General features: G+C 45.6%; 1 protein-coding gene across 6 annotated transcripts; it reads left to right on the top strand.

Moving 5' to 3' along the window:
* Nucleotides 1-969: 969 nt before the first annotated feature.
* SPMIP5 (sperm microtubule inner protein 5) lies at nt 970-9,827 on the top strand. 6 transcript variants are annotated; one of them, XM_035269230.3, is made up of 8 exons: nt 970-1,009; nt 1,701-1,804; nt 2,491-2,554; nt 4,905-5,123; nt 7,269-7,455; nt 8,015-8,112; nt 8,235-8,404; nt 9,292-9,827. In XM_035269230.3, exons 2-7 carry the CDS (start codon nt 1,778-1,780, stop codon nt 8,378-8,380), a joined length of 741 nt encoding a protein of 246 aa, XP_035125121.1. In that variant the 5' UTR covers nt 970-1,009; nt 1,701-1,777; the 3' UTR covers nt 8,381-8,404; nt 9,292-9,827. The 6 variants fall into 6 exon arrangements, with proteins under 6 accessions (XP_035125121.1, XP_035125119.1, XP_035125117.1 ...); XM_035269228.3 differs by having other exon boundaries at nt 1,687-1,804; XM_035269226.3 differs by having other exon boundaries at nt 8,235-8,364; nt 9,292-9,542.
* The last annotated feature ends 9,605 nt before the right edge of the window (nt 9,828-19,432 follow it).

Here is a 19,432-nt window from a genome sequence, read left to right as displayed (position 1 = left end):
TCACCCTGGGCATCCCAGCCGTCTCGTGTCTCATGAAACTGGCTGTGTCCAGAGCCTACACCTGGGTCATCCTCCAGAGTTGGCTCTGAAAGCTTCCAGATGGCCCAAGGTAAGTTCTAAATGGGGGGTAAAAGAGACGTATAAGTGGTGGTTGGCTCCAGCAGCCTCCATTTGCAGTTCAATTCTCAGAAAAGCAGAGGTAGGGAAGGCCGGGAGGTGCAGCAAACAAGCTGGAATTCGCAGCTTCAGCATCCATTTCAGTAAACTGAGCGGCCAGTGCGCGGCCGACACCCCACTCCCCATTCCCCGCAAATCTGTTTCACAGGGCGGACATCTTTGTGGGTTTCAATCCAATGAGAGGAAGGCTGGATGCCCCCTAAGGATGATTAGAAAGAAGGATGACTCACCTTCCCCAGGTGCACAGACTCTTCTCTCTGCCTTCACCTGTCCTGGCCACCTGCAAAGCCACCTCTCCTAACAGGGGACGTGAGGGAGGGGCTGCCAGGCCCAGGAAGCTCCCGCGCAGGAGGAGCCAGGGCCCCCAGGCCTCGCCTCCTCCCGCCCACTGCTGCCTGCCCCCCTCGCAGCTTCGAAGCACTGCACCCTCCTGCCTGTTCCCGCACAACCGTTTCCCCACCCAGACTTCCAGGCCCAGCCGCCGCAGTGTCTACACTCGCAAAAACGCCCATTTTGACCTAGAGCCCTCCGCGGATCCCTGCCCTGGCTGGGGCAACCAAGGCGCAGAGAACAGCCCCGAGGCCAGATGTTCTCTGCGCAGATGCCCGACTGCACACCAGGAGGCCCAGGCTGTGCCGGGCGCTGAGGGAAGCGCCCCAAATTCACTCAGTTCATCTACCTTCCAGGTGGGGCCCCAGGAAGAGTGGGGGAGGGGCAGGCTGGCGGGAGTGGGGCCTTTGTGCTCCACGGTGTGAGCGCACAAAGGCCTTGTGGAAGGCAGGGAGCCTGGGCAGAGGACAGGTGGGCACTGGGTAGATCCAGGCCTGCCCAGGTGAGCCCCGGGTTGGGATTGGAAGGGGCGGGTAGGAGGGGTTCTGCTGGTACTTTCTACCCCCTCCTAGCCCCCTGTCTCAGGACTCCACCTCTCTCCCCACCGTCCTCCCTGCCCACCTCCTCCAGGCAGGCCTCAGGGTGGGGTTATACCAGCGGATGCTTTTGGGCAACCATCCTGCCCCTGAGAGTTTAGAGGTCATCTGCTCACATCCCCTTTCACTCTGGAACCCTGAAACAAGTTATCTAACCTCTGTGTGACCTATTTTTCTCATTTGTAAAATGATAATTCCAACAGGAACTCATTTTTAGGGAAGCTGTGGGGATGAAAGGAGAATGGGGTTCTGCTTCAGCAGCAAGGGCATAGCCAGGGTTCCATGTCTGTTGCCTTTTTAAATCGGGGAATGGGTATAATATAGCATTTATATTATGGGGTATGTAAAGCTTTCAGAAGAGTAAGCAGGTGGTCAGTATGGGTGGGACGTGGTCTCACAGCCAGGTCTGTCTGACTCTAGGCCCAGTGCTTCCTCCCAGGAGCCAGGCACATGATGCCAGGGGTTAGACCGGCTTAGACATGGCACAGTCCTCACTGCCATCAGCCTGACGGGGGCTGAACTGCCTTAACGACCCCATCATTGCTGACTAAGCCATGACTGTGGCTTTCTCCTCCACTTTGAGTCCCCTTCTTCCAGGCTCAAGGGCATTACTTTAAAGAGATGAACTGGATCAGCAGGGCAGGACTTGGCAACGCCTCAGTCCACTTGAGGGAATGACCAGTGATGCCCAAAGAGAGAAGGTATCTTATTCCAGAAACAGCATCCACATAAAGTGATGCTTCAGTGGAGCACCCTGAAGTAAAGGGTGGCCTCTGCTTACCTCCCTTGGACTCCATGTCTGCCTTTTGGGATTTCCTGATCCCTTAAAGCCAGAACTTCTTCTCCCTTGTTATGTGTATCGGATGGTGGGGTGGGGGGAGGCTCCTGCGCATTGCAGGATATTCAGTAGCTTCCATTACCCACTTCTGACGCCAAATATCCCTCTGGACATTGCCAGATGTTCCAGGGGTGATGGGGCTGGCAAAACATCACCACTGCAACCTGATTTCACTTGGATCAAGAAGGGGGTCCGGGGGTGTGCAGGCCTCATCTCTCTTGGCCTGCACACCCCCATAATATGAGTACAGTTCACGATTGTTGGTTGGATGGAGGGGAGGGTGCTTCCAGGGAGAGGAGACGCTGGTGGGTGTTATCTGTACACTGTTACCCAAGTTAACATAAAAGGTGATGGACCCTTGGTGATAGGTCATTGGTTTGTGACTGAAGTTATCTATGTCTGCTGGCTTTGGGTAAGATGGTAGGGCTGCCTTTCAGGCCCAACCACTGGCAAGGTCATTCTTTCACTTGTGAAGGGCTTGTGACTTCCATTCCTTAAGGCAGTGACTTTTGATGAGGCCATTTCATTCCCTCTTTCCTCCACAAACAGAGAGAAATCATGGAGCCTTCCAAGACCTTCATGAGAAAACTGCCAATCATACCAGGCTATAGTGGTAAGTATGGATGTGCCCTGCAGCTGTGCCTGGCAGGGGAACCCTGTTTCTGGTCTCTGTCCCTGCCTTGACCCACTATCCATGTCTGTGCAGCCAACTGGACCAGTATAGGCATTCTAGCTTTTGAGATATGCATTGAGAGCATTCCATTGCTGAAGATGGCTGATGGCTGGGTTCTGAGAGTCAGAACTTAGACCACATTTCCCAGAACATGGCCTGATGTGCAGAGGAAGCACTTAATGGCTGTTGAATGAATTTGGAGGATAGACACATGAATACATTGAGGCCCTGTCCTCCCAAAGTTGGTTTTCTCAAGTCCCCCACAAAAGTTGTTCTTATGCTTCCACTCCTTTTTGCATCCCCTAAAGGAAGGCTGGCCAACTGCCCTGTCTGGAACTGTCTTTGTCCTGGGACTGCCTGGGACTTTCCTTAACACTGAAAATCTTGCATTTGAGAAACTCCTCAGTTCTTGGCAAGCCAGGAAAAATTGGTTGCCCTACCTAGAAGCTATTCCTCTTCAGGCTTCTGGGCTACTGAGAACTTACTAAGTCACATCCCTGTGGGCGACAAACCCAGTGGTCCCCACAGACCCCCAGCTCTCCCATACAGCTATTTTAGGAGGCGTGGTACTTGGGAGATATTCCAGGGTTGCCCAGACTTACCCTGGTCCTACTGGCTGGTTGAGAATAGGCTTTGGGTTCTGACAAGCTGAGGTTCCAATCTCTGTTTGGCTACTATCTATGAGACTGTAAATAATTTGCCTCTCTATGGTAAGTACAACATTTCATAAAATTGATGTATTAGTTTTCTAGGACCACTGCCACAAATTACCACAAACTACGTGGTTTAAAGCAATGGAAATGGATTACCTCACAGTTCTGAGGCTAGATGTCTGAAATGGAGGTATCCTCAGGGCCATGCTCTTTCTGAAGGTGCTAGGGAAGGATCCCCCACTTTGCCTCTTCCAGCTTCTGGTGGTCCTGGTGTTCTTGGCTTGTGGCAGCATCTCTCCAGTCACTCTTCATTCTCACATTCCCTTGTCTCTGAGTCTCAGGTCTGCTGCTTTCATCTATAAGGCCATCAGTCATTAGAGTTAGAACCCACCGTAAATCCACGGTGATCTCATTTGTAGATCCTTAACTTAATTACATCTGAGAAGTCCCTGTATATATGTAAGAGCACATTCACAGGTACCAGGGGTTAGAATATGGATATATCTATTTGGAGGATACAGTTCAACCCATTACATGGGATCCCATAAGATTGTTGTGAAGATTAGAGGAGCCAGCACACATAACCTATTTCACATGTCTTGGTCTTCAGCAAGATCTAATCAAGGTAGCCTGTATGCTTATGTGTGTGCGTATATGTACTAATATCAAACCTCAGCAGATCAAAGTGCCACTGTAGGGTTCTGCGGTCTCCCTCATAATATTAGGATATCTTTTAATTGTCCAAGGGCTGGGGAGACTGGGCGATGCCTGGAAAACTTCCAACCCTGTCAAGATTAGTTTAGTAATTAGATTCTTCCAGAAGGGGTTATCATAGGGCTCAGGGGGTAAGGATTTCTGCTTTCAGCTCTGAAGCCAGGTTTTATTTTCCTGGGGACCATGGCAAAAATGTCAGACTTCCATAAGGAGAGAGATTTATTTATTTATTTTGTAGTTTAAAACCAAGTTCTTAACCAGTTTTCCTCATTTGTTCTTCAAAAAAAAAAAATGGTTTTATTGTGACAATATTACAGTACTTAGGATTCAGCCGCCAGTTTAAATAAATAGTTGTGTTTTACCCATACTAATTGTAATGATTATATGTTACTTGGTGGGAAATGGTGAAAAATTGTTCTGGGGGGGTGGGACCTGCAGATAATGAATTTACCTTTTTGTGTAATAGGGCTCTGCTTTTAATAAGCCTGCAATTTCCTGATGGTCCGGCAAGAAAGATCCCAAATTGCATTTGGGAAGTGTCGAGGAAAATAAGCTTTCTCTCTAAAAAGATGAATAATTTCAATTACTCCTTAGACTATCATTTGGGCCCATTAAACGCTTTCCCCACTTTCCATCAGGCTGACATCAGGGGCTTTGCTATCAAAGAGTATTACTGTCATCGCCTTTGTTGAAATGGGCCGTCCCTCTCCAGCTCCAAGGTCATTTTTTTGCGGCCCTGGGAGGGCCCAGCCCCAGTGGAAACAACAGCGCTGCTTGTATTAATGGCCTTTGGAAAAATGTAGTGTTGTTGGCTGAGGAAGAAAAGCCAAGGGGTGGGCTGAAATGCTGGGGAGTTGAGGCAGGCTCTGAATTCCTTGCTGGCCAGTCTTGCTGAAGGCTGTGATTCCATTCGGCTCTTGCAGGCTTCGTGCCGTTCCTCAGCTGCCAAGGGATGCCCGGGGAGGATGACATGAACTACTGTGTGAAAACCTTCCAGGAGAAGACGCAGCGTTATAAAGACCAGCTGCGGGAATTCTGCTGTGCAGTGGCCACTGCCCCGAAACTGAAGCCCGTCAACTCCGAGGAGACTGTCCTGCGGGACCTGCACCAGTACTATAGGCAGTACCACCCTCTGCTCCTGGGTAGCAGTGCCCTGAAACCATCTCCCTCACCACTGGTCACCTGTGCAGATTCTCATAGGCCTGCTGAGCTGTCCCAGAGTGCCCAGAATCCCACACAATTCCAAATCCCAGGGGTCAGCCCCAAATGCAAAGGATCCATTTCTTAAAGTGGGAGAGAGACATTTTTTTCTGTCTCTCTCTCTCTGTCTGTCTGTCTGTCTTTCTTGAAAAAGTCTTGCTCTGTCACCCAGGCTGGAGTACAGTGGTGAGATATCAGCTCACTACAACCTCTGCCTCCTGGTGCTATCTTAGCTCACTGCAACCAATTCTCCGGCCTTAGCCTCCTAGGGGTCAGTGCCAAATGTGAAGCGTTTATAAAGTAAGAAAGACACTTCTTTCTCTTCCTCCTTCCCTCCCTCCCTCCTTCCCTCCCTCCCTCCTTCCCTTCCTTCTTTCCTTCTTATTTTTGAAGGAGTCTCACTGTGTCACCCAGGCTGGAGTGCAGTAGTACAATCTCAGCTCACCACAACCTCTACCTCATGGGTTCAAGCAGTTCTCCCACCTCAGCCTCCCAAGTAGCTGGGACTACAGGTGTGTGCCACCACGCCTGGCTAGTTTTTGTATTTTTAGTAGAGATCGGGTTTCACCATGTTGGCCAGGCTGGTCTTGAACTCCTGACCTCAGGTGGTCCACCTGCCTCGGCCTCCCAAAGTTTTGGGATTACAGGCATGAGCCACTGCTGTGGTTGACCAGAAAGATACATTTCAAGGGGAGGGGGCACAGCCCTGTTTAGGGAGGAAGGTGCTTGTCCTAACTAAGAGACCCTAAGCGGGTCATGAGTTTTCACGTCTCAGCTTCTGGATCAGTGGATAACATTTTTTAGTTGCTTTCTCTGTGCCAGGCACTGATATTTTGCTAACCACTTTAACACCTCTATGAGATCCAGACTCATTCCCACCTTAGAGATAGGGCAAGTAAGGCCTTGAGAGGTAATGTCACTTGGCTCGGGTCAGCAAATGGACTCTGAAGTCAGACCTGGATTTGAATCCAACTCCTCCAAGTACTAGCTGGGTGGGAAGGGGCTTTAGAGTTAACAACAGCAACAGATGACATGATTATATAATGACAATCACAAGCAGATAATTTGAAAGATCTAAAGACTCATAGAAAAGTAATAGATTGATTGCCTTTATTGTTATTGCTATAATTATATGGGAACCTTTCAAGAATATGTGGTAATTTACATGTTTGCTATGCTTTGAAATTTTCCAAGGATTATGAAGAATAGCTGCCTAAGAGTTTGGAATTTAGCCCAGCTCTGCAACTACTTGCTGTGTGACCTAGGGCAGCTTGCTGTCCCTCTCTGGGTTTTGATTTTTTTATCCATAGCAGGGAAGGACACACCAGATGTTCTCTAGGGTACCTTCCAGCTCTGAAGTTCTGGGACTCAGTGGCTTAATTTGGCTCTTGCAGAAGTGGGAGGCAGTTGTGGCAGAGAATCTTGCTCAAGATCACCCAGTCAGCAGGAGTCAGAGCCATGACCTGATGGCCACTTCCTGGTGCCACATCTGATCTGGATGCCTCTCTTGGTTCCCTCCCTTATGTAAGCTGTCACAGGGATGTCTGATGGTTTCTCCCTAACCCGAGAGAGAAGCAGGATCTATTTGAGTGAGGACTTGGCAATCAGAGACAGGTTTGAATCTGAGCTCCACCACCTCCTGGCTGTGTGACCTTGGCCAAGTCTCTCAACCTCTTTAAGGTCCCAGTCTCTTCCTCCAGATGGTGGAGGTAATAATGGTACCAACCTCTTAGGGTTTGTGAGATGATTAAATCATAAACCATTTGTAAAGGCCCTATCAAGGTGGCTGGCGTGCAGAATCAACCAATCAGTGGTGGCTATGACGCAGAATCAACCAATCAGTAGTGGCTGGCACACAGAATCAACCAATCAGTGGTGGGGGCTGGCATGCAAAATCAACCAATCAGTGGTGGCTGGTCCACAGAATCAACTAGTCAGTGGTGGCTGGCCGCAGAATCAACCAGCCAAGTGCATCTGTAGGCCTAGGGGTTCACTGTAGGTTAACTGTTGGGGTGTCAGCTAACTCAAGAGCACCGTCCACTGTGTGGCTTTCCAAAGCCTTCAAGAAACATGGTGTCTTTTTACAGAATGCAAATATGTAAAGAAACCTCTCCAGGAGCCCCCGATCCCTGGCTGGGCAGGCTACTTGCCGAGAGCCAGGGTCACCGAATTAGGCTGTGGCACGAGATACACTGTCATGGGCAAAAACTGTTACAAGGACTTCCTGGACATCGTGGAGAGGGCCAAGAAAGCACGTCTGAAACCATATGAAGAGTGAGTCTGTCTTGGGTCCTCACCCCAGGCACAGGATCAAAGGGGAGAAGTGCAAACCCAGGGCAACAGTTTACTAGATGTCCCCATCCCAGCCCTGGGACTATCTGTGTGTGATTTGTCTTAGAGAAGGTGCCTCATTTGCAGTTTCAAGGCTTCCTCAGTAGGCAGCTGCCCTCTGCTCCTGACCTGTGCTCAGCATTCCCCAGAAGCTCTACCTGTGGTCTTTGCTGGTTGGCAAGGAGGGGTTGAGAGTAAAAACCAGCAGGATTACCATCCTGGCAGTGGCCTAAGGCCCAAGTGTGCTGAGGGAGTGAGAAGGCAGGGGACCCCAGGGCACTGCATAGGAGGTCTCTCATGGCCTCAGTTTTCTCTTCTGCAAAATGAGGATGATGAGCTTTACCTTTAGAATAAATTGTAAGGAAATAAACATACCATGTTCATACATTATATTATTATATTTTGTAGTTATATATTTGTATTTATTCTGTTATATTCTATTTATTCTTATTATATTCTTAATAAAAGGTTTATAACTTTGTGACTTTTGTTCTTGTTTTAGAACATATGGAGTTAGCACCACAAAACCTTCTGCTGCTTCTCCAAAAGTTTTGCAGCATGAAGAGCTGCTGCCAAAATATCCCGATTTTTCTATTCCAGGTGAGGGAGGACTCTCTGTTTCCTTCCTACCACTTTTTAAAAAAGGGATAAAATGTTTGCAGTGGCCTTTCTGCTCAGCTGGGCCAGCTGCCTGCAGCTCACACGAATGGTTTCTCTTCTAGGTGGAAGTTGCCCTGCCCTTGGAAGGCCCCTGAGAGAGGACCCCAGAACTCCGTTGACATGTGGCTGTACTCAGAGGCCAAATGTACCATGCAGTGGGAAGATTTATCTAGAGCCACTGTCTTCAGCAAAGTATGCAGAATGGTAGAAGCGTAGAGTCTCCTAAGGAGAGGTGAACTTTAAGTGGGGGTCACAAAACCTGCCATTCTCATGTTGGAATCATGCCCAATGAGCAATAAGGAAATGTAATAACAAGAATTTTTCAATTGCTACCTGCATCCTGAGTGGTTGGCAGTTGCATTTCACTAATGACAAAGACCTTGTATCATCATGTGGGAATAAAGAGGCTGCTTCTCCACAGGCTAAAGGTTCTTGTTCGGGTTTTCTCCAGGTTGTGTTGACCATGAGCTAGGGTTCCTAACCCCCAAGGTAACACTGTGCAGCCAGGCCAAGATCTTCACTGAAGACATAGCCCAATCCTCTAACCTGGGTCCTGGTGTGGCATGTTCCTGACAGCGGCACAGACACCACACCCACACCAGCCCTGGTTTTCCAAAATCCCAGTCCCTACCCAGGGGAGTCCAGCTGGCAGATCCTGGCTATATCAGTGTGATAGGGCTGCCTCAACCGAGTTCCACAGATGGAGTGGCTTCTGACAGCAGACATTTATTGTCTCACAGTTCTGGAGCCTGGAAGTCCAAAATTGGGGTGTTAGCAGGGTCCTGCTTCCTCTGAAACCCGTGGGAAATCCTTCCTCGCCTATTCTTAGCTTGTGGTGTTTTGCTGCCATTTCTTGGTACTAACTCCAGGCCCCCCGTGTGCCTCTCTGCCTCACACAGCCATCTTCTTACATTTTATTGTTACATATTGTATTTATTCTTATTATCTTCTTAATAAAATGTCCATAAATTTCAAGGACATGAGTCACACTGGATTAGGAGCATGTATTACTCCACTGTGACCTCATTGTATCTATTACACCTGCAATGACTCTAGTTCCAAATAAGTCACATAAAGTATGGGAGACTAGGACTTTCACATTTTTTTTTTTTTTTTTAGGGACACAGTTCAAGCCATAACACTGGATGACATCCTCCTGCCACCATCAGGCACCCTGACCTCCCTCCGCAAATACCTGCCTGCAGAAGAAATAAAAAAACAGCTCATGGAACAATGAGACCATTGTCATCTGCTCAGAAACGTGCAGAGCCACACAATGCAGCAAGCTGGCCCTGGGAGGTTTTTTCCAAGGCAAGAGTTTTCACCTGGGCATCCTGGGCTCCCACGGTTCCATGGGTAGACGTCAGGAGGTCTGAGAACTCTGATGAGAAAAAGGTTACATCGTTGTTTTCACCAACCTCAAGCCAAAATTTAGTATTTCCTTCCTTGATGAATGTAAGCCACAAACCACTGTAGGACCTGTCACCTTAGCCTGAGGGCAGCCACAGATATTTTTCTATCATGTGACTCTGTCTGCAAGCAGTTTGAATGATGTTAAAGCTCATCTCTTTATAATCATGTTGGTTCTTACAGGGAGTAAATCTACTCTCTCACATACTATTATTCAATATAAGAATAAAGTAATGGCTGTTTTATAAATTTGTTCTTTTTAATATTTTGATAATATTTCAATATCATTTCCATTGTAATCTTATATATTTTGCTTTAAACATTTGGAAATATTGTTCTGACAAGAGTCCCACAAGTTTCACCAGACAGCTGTGGGTCCCCAACACAGGAACAGTAAAGAACCTTTGTCCAGAAAAACAACCAGGAATGTATGTAAAGGGAGATTGTCACACAAAATCAGATAACAACTCCTTCCCCACAGGGTTCAGGATTATAGCACATTTCATTATTTTTAAATGATGTGATGAAAGAATACTGTTGTACAAAATACTTAGGATACCGTACATGAAATAGGTAGGTCATAAAACTGTACAAGTGCAGCAGACCTGTGTGTGAATCACTCACACACACAAACACATACACACTATCATCCTGCTTTGTTTTTAGAAAAGGGTGGGGGGCACTAACCTATAATGATAGCAGTATAGGTTATTTGGATGAATATCCTATTGGTTATTTCTATTTTCTTATTTATGCTTTTTTCAATTTTCCATAGCCAATAGGTATTGTTTTTATAATCAAGAAAAAACATCATTAAAAAAAATCCCTATTTGAATCAATTAAAAGATGTTTTAATATTTTAGAGACTAAATATTTAAAGAAGCGCCAGGTGTGATGGCTCACACCTGTAATCCCAGCGCTTTGGGAGGTGCAGACGGGCAGATCACCTGAAGTCAAGAGTTTGAGACTAGTCTGGCCAACATGGTGGAACCCCATCTCTACTAAAAATACAAAAATTAGCCAGGCATGGTGGTGCACACCTGTTGTCCCAGCAACTCAGGAGGCTGAGGTGGGAGGATCATTTGAACTCGGGAGGCAGAGGTTGCAGTGAGCCAAGATCACACCTTGCACTCCAGCCTGAGCAACAGAGTGAGAGTCCATCTCAAAAAAAAAAAAAAAAAAAGATAATAATAATGTTTAAAGAAAAAAGCCACATCTCAATAGAAGATAGCTGGCATTCCCTTCCAAGGGCTGAGGCAAAGTTCAGTGACCTGTCTGGATTTTTTCCCCGTGTTCTTAAAACGCTGGCAGAGTTGAAACTCACAATCTTGGAATGGAAACATGGCGCTCAATCTCTCTGCTGCTGGGGCGGGGTGGCCTAGCCTGCTGCATCTCTGCTGGCCTCTCCGGAATGAGAGACAGGAATAAATGTCTGTTTGGTCCCCTCTCCAAAACAGTTTGCAGATAGTTCCCAGGTGCTCAAGGTTACTGGGGGGTCCTTGCCCATGAAATTAAGGGTGTGTGAGGATTGAAATGACTCCTTGGAACTGCCCTTATCTCACTCCCATCCATGGGATCTTATGGTGCATCAATATTTAAGTCACTGACTAATTCATTTTGCACCAACTTTTAAGAGATAACTTGAGCTGTAAAACTGAAACAAAACCAGAAAAAACAACAATCCAGTGATAGAGGTAACCAAATTGAATAAAGGCAATGTAAACAGCTCTTTAATAGTATCTAATTCTTCTACAACTTCATGGTTGTGCACATGTTCCACTGTGCACATCTGGAACTCCCTTTGTGTAAGCAGTTCTGCATTGCAAATCTTTTCCTTAATCTTTATCCCTCTGTTTCTCCCTAGCCTAAAATTTCTAGAGTGTCATCTGTTGGTGGGGGAGGTAGAGAGGTGATTTTACTGCTCAGGAAATTATCATTATCAGCACAAGCTGCATCTGTAATGAGCTCATTCTTGCCACTAAAAGCAATTTCCATTACCTGATAAGACAAAATTCCTTGGGCCAACTGGAGCCTTTTGTTGGGATAGTTTGATCTCCATGGCAATAAAGTCCTCCTTTGGGGTCACGTCTTCCTTTTTCTGTGCAAGAATTGACAGTTCTCTTCACGATCAGTGTGGAGAGGGGATGCCACGTTTCACCATCTCCACTCCCATCCTGCAGAGTGGTGGCCAGCTGGCCATAAGTGGGACCTTAATCACAGCTTTAACACAACTTTGCTCAAGCACAGCCGTGAAGTGTGTGAACCAGAGTCAGACTCCCTGAGTTCATATCTCAACTCAGCTTTTTTTTTTCCTGGGTTTGTGACTCTTCCTTAATCTCTTTAGCATTAAATTCCTAGTTTGCAAAATGAAGATAACAAAAGCGTCTACCCAGTAGTGTAGGCATAAAGAGTAGGAGGAGATTAAGCAGGTCAATCTGGCCCACACGTGTTCAGTAAATATTGTTACACCAACTACATTTACCACTGGGGTAAATGGACCTGGAAAAATTGCTGCAGCTGGCATGTGCTGAGGGTATTAAGGGTGACGTCTCTGAACTCACATAGTGAGTTATTGACAGAACAGGTTCAGAATCCAGAGCTCCTGGCTCCTAAAGAAGTGCCCTCGGCACCACTGCAGTTTTTTCCCTGGGATTCTATCCTGCGAGGCAAGCAGCACAGGCATGATTAGCTAATAAGGAAAACAGCAATAGCAGCAGCCAGTGAGTAGAGTGCTCGCTTCTGCTCAAGCCGTTTATCTGAAATAGCTTATTGAATCAGGATAAATCGCTTTCATTTTATAGGTGGGGCTACTGAGGCACAAAGAGATCAAGCGATGTGCTTAGGACCACGCAGACAATAAGTGGCAGACCCAGGAATCAAATTCAGGCAGTCTGAAGGCAGGGTCTGCACACTTAACCTTCATGCCTGGACTGCCACATCTTGTGGATCTCTTCGGTGGCCATTGTCACAGTAACATGAACTACTACTAGATGGCTCATGGTCTCAACATTGAATCAACTTAGAAAGAGATACAAGGATAAGCAAGGAACACAAAAGTATAATAAACGTGCCAGAGTCAGTATACTGGGGTTAAGGATGCTGAGAGCTGGGCTTTGGGGGTCCTCATACCTGTCTGTGCTTCGTAACTGCTGAGTAATCTTGAGCAGGAAACTTAACTGCTCCAAGCATCAGTTTTTGCAGTTATAAAATGATTATAATACTTTTCTCATGAGGCCATTTTGGAAGATTTAATGAAATAACTCCCACAAAGGGCTATGGCATTTTGCAGACATAAAACTTGCAGGCCTCCTGTTTCCTGTTATCACGGTGAAAAGCGCTAGAAGACAGCCATAGCAACAAAGGTGAAGGCTGAAAGGTTCAGTAGGGATGGAGACCCTTGCTCTTTCTGGCCTGCTCTTAGGCCTTGATCATCTGACCCCTGGCTCACCCTGAGTTTCAAGAGCTGGGGTCTTGGCTCCTTTCCCAGAAGGCTTCTGGTTCCTTAAGCAAATTACCTCTCCCCAAACTATCCGAAGTTTAGGCCTAGAGTGGGCAATCCATGAGTGTGAACTATCATTAGGTGAGGTTGCCAAGGCAGGCAGACCCCATCCACCTGCCCTCTCCTTGGCAGCCTTCTTTTCAGCAGATGGGGCAGGTGGAGGCGACAGAGAAGAGTGTGGGGGTTCACTAGCCTCCATCCATATTTAGATTCAAACTAGATTTGTCTGGATTCTCCAAAGGCTGAGAGGGAGCCTTCCCTCACTTCTCCTGACCTGTCTGTGGCACCATGAGGAAGGGGCACCAGGCACTCCACAGTCTAGGGAAGCTGGGCACCCAGCCCAGTGTCCTTTAGACCTCATTTCTGATGGGTGCTTTCTGAAGGACACTCAAAGGCCGTTCTCCTTGGCCCATCTGGCTGCAGAAATCTTTACCTTCCACAATCCTAGACCCAGACTCTAGGGTCTGGGGTCTGTCAGCTGTAACCCCTTACCCAATCCCTTGTCTGAAACCACTTCCGTGTGCTTAAACTCAACCCAATTTCTGTGAACATAAAATATTTTTCAACCTTTTTGCCTAAGGATATTTCTGACAATTCATCCATGCTTGATCACATCCATAGCTTTGTGAAGGCTGCGGTGGTTTTGTTTCCCTTGGTTGTTCTTTTTTCCCCTCATTTGATCTACTTATGAACACTTTGAGGCTCTTTTTGCCAGTGTGTCCAAGAAACTTTCCTATCAGATTCATTGGCATGAATGCAGCATTTTATTTGGATGCTCCTTCAGCCTCCTGCCTTGAAGATGCCAACCCATTTAATAGGACATAAAGCATTAAGGCCCTCCCTTCTAAGCCAGAGTTTGAAAACATTTTCTATAAAAGGCCAGATAGTAAATATTTTAGACTTGATGGGCCCTGTGGTCTTGGTCATAACTACTCAATTCCACCATTTTAGCAGGAAAGCAGCTATACACACACACACACACACACACACACACATCTCACACACACATATATATATATATATCATACTTATATAGGTGAACGAATAAGTGGCTGTGTTACAACAAAAATTTAGGGACACTGAAGTTTTAATTTCATATAATTTTCTTGTATCCCTTAAGGAACATTTAAAAATGTGAAAACCATTCTTAGTGGGAGAGTCATACAAAAACAGGCAGCCACAGGCTCTAATTCACTGACTCCTGCTTTAAACCACAAATTAACCCAAGAAGATGGTGTTAGCCAGTATCTAGTTGTATGCGATTTATCTATTTATTTATTTAGAGATGGAGTTTCACTCTTGTTGCCCAGGCTGGAGTGCAATGGCGTGATCTCGGCTCACTACAACTTCCGCCTCCCAGGTTCAAGTGATTCTCCTGTCTCAGTCTCCCGAGTAACTGGGATTACAGGCACCCACAACCATGCCCAGCTAACTTTTGTATTTTTAGTAGAGACAGCATTTCACCGTGTTAGATAGGCTGGTTTCAAACCCCTGACCTCAGGTGATCCATCTGCCTCAGCCTCCCAAAGTGCTGGGATTACAGGTGTGAGCCACTGTGCCTGGCTGTGTGATTTATTCTGTAAGCAATATGAGTGAAGCAGGCACTCCTTGAGAGACACCCGGTTGGAAACATACATCCTCTGTATCCAGAACACAGAGAAGGCAGCCCAGACCAATTGCAAGAAGGAGGGGGACAAAGAATGATGTGTAGCTTGTATTCACCAGGAGAAAGCCTGCAATCACTTGAGAGAAAAGGTAGAAACAAAGCCTTGTAGAGGCTTTTCATACCCTGCAATAAAGTTAAAATCTAATTTAGATGAAAATGGATGCATAGAAATTAAACGTGCATGTGTGGCTTTTGTCGTTAAGTTGTGGGCCCCGTAACGAGAGCTTTACCAAATTTATTCCCTTGGCTTGAAAATAAAAACGCTTTTTGAAATTTGATTTTGTTGTGTTACAAATTGTTTTAGCTTTGTGAATAGTACAAACCCCATTTCTGATCTGCCTCAAACAAAAATAGAGCATTAAAGTGTTTAAGATTCAATCAAAGGCTTGCTGTGAGCGGCACAATATTAAAATAACAGAAAAATCAATTCAATTTTTATTTTGAACATGATTTGTCACAAACAGCATTCTAATAGATAACACTGATTATACGGTAGCAAATGTAATTCATATATACCAAGTGCTCTGCCTTTGTCAGAGTCAGCATGAAGGAATTTGACATGTATGCAGGAGAACAATAAATGTCAACTGAAACATATACTACTTAGATATCAATGGGACACTGAAATGAATGATGCTGGCACATGCTATACTTATAAGTAATAATATGCAGTCTAAAGTAGCCTGGGTTTTCAAATAAGAACTCTTTTTATGTTGTCATTTAAAATATCTCATATTTCTGAAGGTCAGGAATAAATGGCACTATTAGCATTAAAAGCTAGTAAAATAAAAAGTAATTTGTTGTTCATTTAACATAACATTTTATGAAATAGCTTTGTAAAGTGTTCAGTTTTTTTTTCTCCCTGTGGAGGCTGGGAAGACAGGATGAAGATGCCTGATTCTCAACGAAGGGCTTTTTATCACATCTTTGTTGCTGTTAACATCTTGATTCAGTAAGATCTCTGTGGAATTATGTAGTTTCTGCCTAGACAGGTTAATACTATGAAATAAAGATGTCTACATAACTGCAGTCTTGGCTTGCTCCCACAGGATGCTGCCCAGGTCCTGGTTTTGGTCCTTATCAGTAGTGCCATTTGGTATAGGGATGACAGTGTGACACTAGGGACAAGTGGCAAGACTTTCAGAAACTGAGAATGGAGAGTTTTGATTTGACAGACATAGACCCTCCAGAGAAAGAGGAGGGGGGCTCTTGCAGTGTTTTTTGGGAGCAGTGGCAGCTAAATCAGGATGTGAATCTAAATACAGATGTGGGGCCATCTTGGGAAGGCTCAAGCATAGAAACCCACTAAATTGCCTTTCAGTAGCCACAAGTCCCGAATCTCAAAATACTGTAGACCTCATCCATCTAGGCTTGTGGGCAACTCTCAGTTTGTCCTTTTCTTTATGTATTCTGAATTCTCAACTTCCCTAGAATCGATCAGTCAAAATCTTTCTCTTTTTCTCTCTCTCCTTTTAAATATGTGTAAAAAATTAAAATAACACAAAAACAACATTACCAAACACCACTATAACCACCTGTAATTAGCAAAGGTGAATGTTTTATCTTATTTTCTTCAAATTCTTTTGTAATAAGAAAACAAGTATGGGACTTGGGACAACATGGCCATCTAGGTTCAGCCATGAAGAGACCAGAATATCCAATAGATCAGCATGCTCTGAAGATCTTCAGAGAGAATGCACTGAGAGTGGATAAAGAGATGATGCAGACACTGGAGCTGAAGAGGGAGGAAGCCAGGAACCCTGCATGGGGTTGCAGAGCACTGGGACTCATTCCTGGCTCTGAAGGGCTCCCAAGGAAGAGGTGAGAGAAGTAAATGCAGAGCAGCCTACTCCTACCATGGACCTCCAGGACCCTTGTGGCAGAAAACATCATGACCCCACTGACAGACATTGAAGTTGGCAGGGGTAACTGTCCGGAGAGTAGGCAGAGACGAAGCTTGAACCTACTGGGAGCCCAGGTGGTTTGTGCAGGGTCAGATGCAATGGAACACAGCCTTAGGCACCAATCCTCCAAGGTTCTCTATACTCCCCTAGGTGGCTTTGACCTTTGTTAGCTGCCGGACCTGGAGAGAGCAAGGCTGTCTTTCCCAATGAACTGGGGCAAGTCTGATCTGTGCCAGCTTACAGGGCAGCCTCAGCCATGCTGGCTCACAGGGCAGCCTCAGCCACCCCACTGGAGTACTTTTGCCAGTGGCCACCAAAGTGCTTTCACCTGCAGCCCCTGTGCTGCCCATCAGAGTCCTTTTACCCACAGCCCCTCTACTGCCCTGATGGACCACTTTAACCCAAAGCAACCAACAGAGTGCTGTTGCCAGCAGTCTGGGAGCACCTTGGTTCCCCTAGAGCAGCTGGTGCTTGACCTAAAGGAGCCAGAGGAAAAAGCTTTGGGCCAGTCCTAGGCCCTCAGGGTTAAAGCATGCAGCCTAGGTGTGTTAAGCTGAGTCTTGGCCCTCTGAAAGCATCCAGAAACAAACATTCAACTATACTCAACCTGTACCACAGTCAAACCCTTGAGGGCAATAAAGAACATCAAAACAAAAAGCCCCATCCAAAAGACACCAACTTCAAAGGATAAAGGATCATTAACCCTTGGAGAAAGAACCAGTGCAAGAACTCTGGCAACTATGAAAACCAGAGTGTCTTCTTACTTCCAAATGATCACATTAGATCCCCAGCAATGGTTCTTAACCAGATTGCAATGGCTGAAATGTCAGACACAGAATTCAGAATCTGGATGGCAAGCGAGCTCAATGAGACACAAGAGAAAGTTGAAACCCAATCTGAGGAAAACAATAAAATGATCCAAGAGTTGAAAGATGACATAGCCATTTTAAGAAAGACCCAAACTAAACTTCTGAAAATAGAAAATTTACTACAAGAATTTCATAATACAATTGGAAGTATTAACAACTAGACCAAACTGAAGAAAGAATCTAAGAACCTGAAGATCACTCCTCCAAAGCAATGCAGGCAGATAAAAATGAGGAGAAAAGAATTTTAAAAAATAAAATCTCCAAGAAATATGGGATTATGTAAAGAGACCAAACCTATGACTCAGCTGCATTTCTGAAAGAGAAAGAGAGCAAGCAACTTAAAAAACATATTTGAGGATATAGTCCATGAAAAATTTCTTAATCTTGCTAGATTTCTTAATCATTGCTAGAGAGGTTTACATGCAAATGCAAGAAATTCAGAGAACCCCTGTGGGATACTATATAAGATGACAATCTCCAAAACATATTGTCATCAGATTCTCCAAGGTCAATGTGAAAGAAGAAGTCCTAAAGGCAGCTAGAGAGAAGGGACAGGCCATTTTAAAGGGAATTGCAGCAGGCTAACAGTGGACCTACTATTATTCTCTAGTAAGTGTTGAGGTCAGTTAAGCTGCCAGCCCAGGGAGTCCAGGTAGAAAAAAATGAAGCTGCAATGCAAACCCAGCTCGGCTTTACTGCAGAGCTGAGCAATTCGGTCCTACATCATACTATGGGAATTTATATAAGATGGTGTCGTTATTAACTCTTAGATGGAATCATACTTGGTGATTCTGAACCGGTGGCTGTAAATCTTCCAGGGAACTTTAAAAATACTGGTGTTCCACCCCAAAATTGTGGTCAGTCTAGGATATATCCTGGATATGGGATTGTCTTTTGCTTTTGTTTCCTTTCTTTTTTAAGAGATGGGGCCTCTGTTGCCCAGGCTGGTCTCAAGTTCCTGGATTCAGGTAATCCTCTTGCCTAAGCCTCCTGAGTAGCTGGGATTACAAGTTTCTTTTAAAGCTCCACAGTAATTCTAATACACAGACAGGGTTGATAAATTCTACAGTTTGTAGTTTTACTGATATTTAAAACATCTAGTAGGTCTCAGATAAGGACCTATTTCATTGCACGAGACTAAGATTTTAAATGCTGTATAGGGGCCAGGTGCGATGGCTGACACCTGTAATCCCAGCAGTTTGGGAGGCCGAGGTAGGTGGATCACCTGAGATCAGAAGTTCAAGACCAGCCTGGCCAACGTGGTGAAACCCCATCTCTACTAAAAATACAAAAATTAGCTGAGCATGTTGTTGGACACCTACTTGGGAGGCTGAGAGGCAGGAGAATCGCTAGAACCTGGGAGGCAGAGGTTGCATGCAGTGAGCTGAGACCACACCATGGCACTCCAGCATGGGTAACAGAGTGAGACTCCATCTTCAAAAAAATAAAAAATAAAAACAAATAAATGCTGTATAGGGTTTTAAGAAAAAAATTAGAAAATACAAAGAAAAGAAAAGCAAAAAAAAGAAAAAAAGGAAACAAAAAATCCCAAGATTTTGAACTCAAGGACTTCAGTTCTGTTATGCAGTAGAGACCTCCCCCTAAAGGGAAAAGAGCCCTTCTTTACCCCCATTCTCTAAATCTCAGTGGAAGGAAGAACTACCTGCAATTCTCCACAAGCACCAGCCACTGCTGGCATGATGCCATTTTCTCAATCTGCTAGACGAAGCCATTTCAGGATTCTAAGAATTAAACAGTGAATAACTTCACCCTGGCCCAACAGGTGCACCCTACAGCACTACCCCGAGGCCCTGAAAGCAACACCCTCTACCTGATACCAGTCCATTTACTCTCTGAGGTCCCCAGGCAGTTCTGCTGGGGGCAAATGGGAAGTGGTACATAGTTAAGAGGC

This window comes from Callithrix jacchus, chromosome 12 (genome assembly GCF_049354715.1).
Source record: "Callithrix jacchus isolate 240 chromosome 12, calJac240_pri, whole genome shotgun sequence".
In the NCBI taxonomy this organism is placed as follows: Eukaryota; Metazoa; Chordata; class Mammalia; order Primates; family Cebidae; genus Callithrix; species Callithrix jacchus.
The sequence above is the reverse complement of the archived record's forward strand: the minus strand, read 5'-3'. Positions and strand labels throughout refer to the sequence as shown.

Bases quoted from the DNA above. Each gene is read 5' to 3' on its own strand.
- SPMIP5 (XM_035269226.3), top strand. From the start codon at position 1,778: ATGACCAGTGATGCCCAAAGAGAGAAG. The intron at 2,555-4,904 runs GTAAGTATGGAT...CGGCTCTTGCAG, and splicing joins AATCATACCAGGCTATAGTG to GCTTCGTGCCGTTCCTCAGC. The intron at 8,113-8,234 runs GTGAGGGAGGAC...TTTCTCTTCTAG, and splicing joins TCCCGATTTTTCTATTCCAG to GTGGAAGTTGCCCTGCCCTT.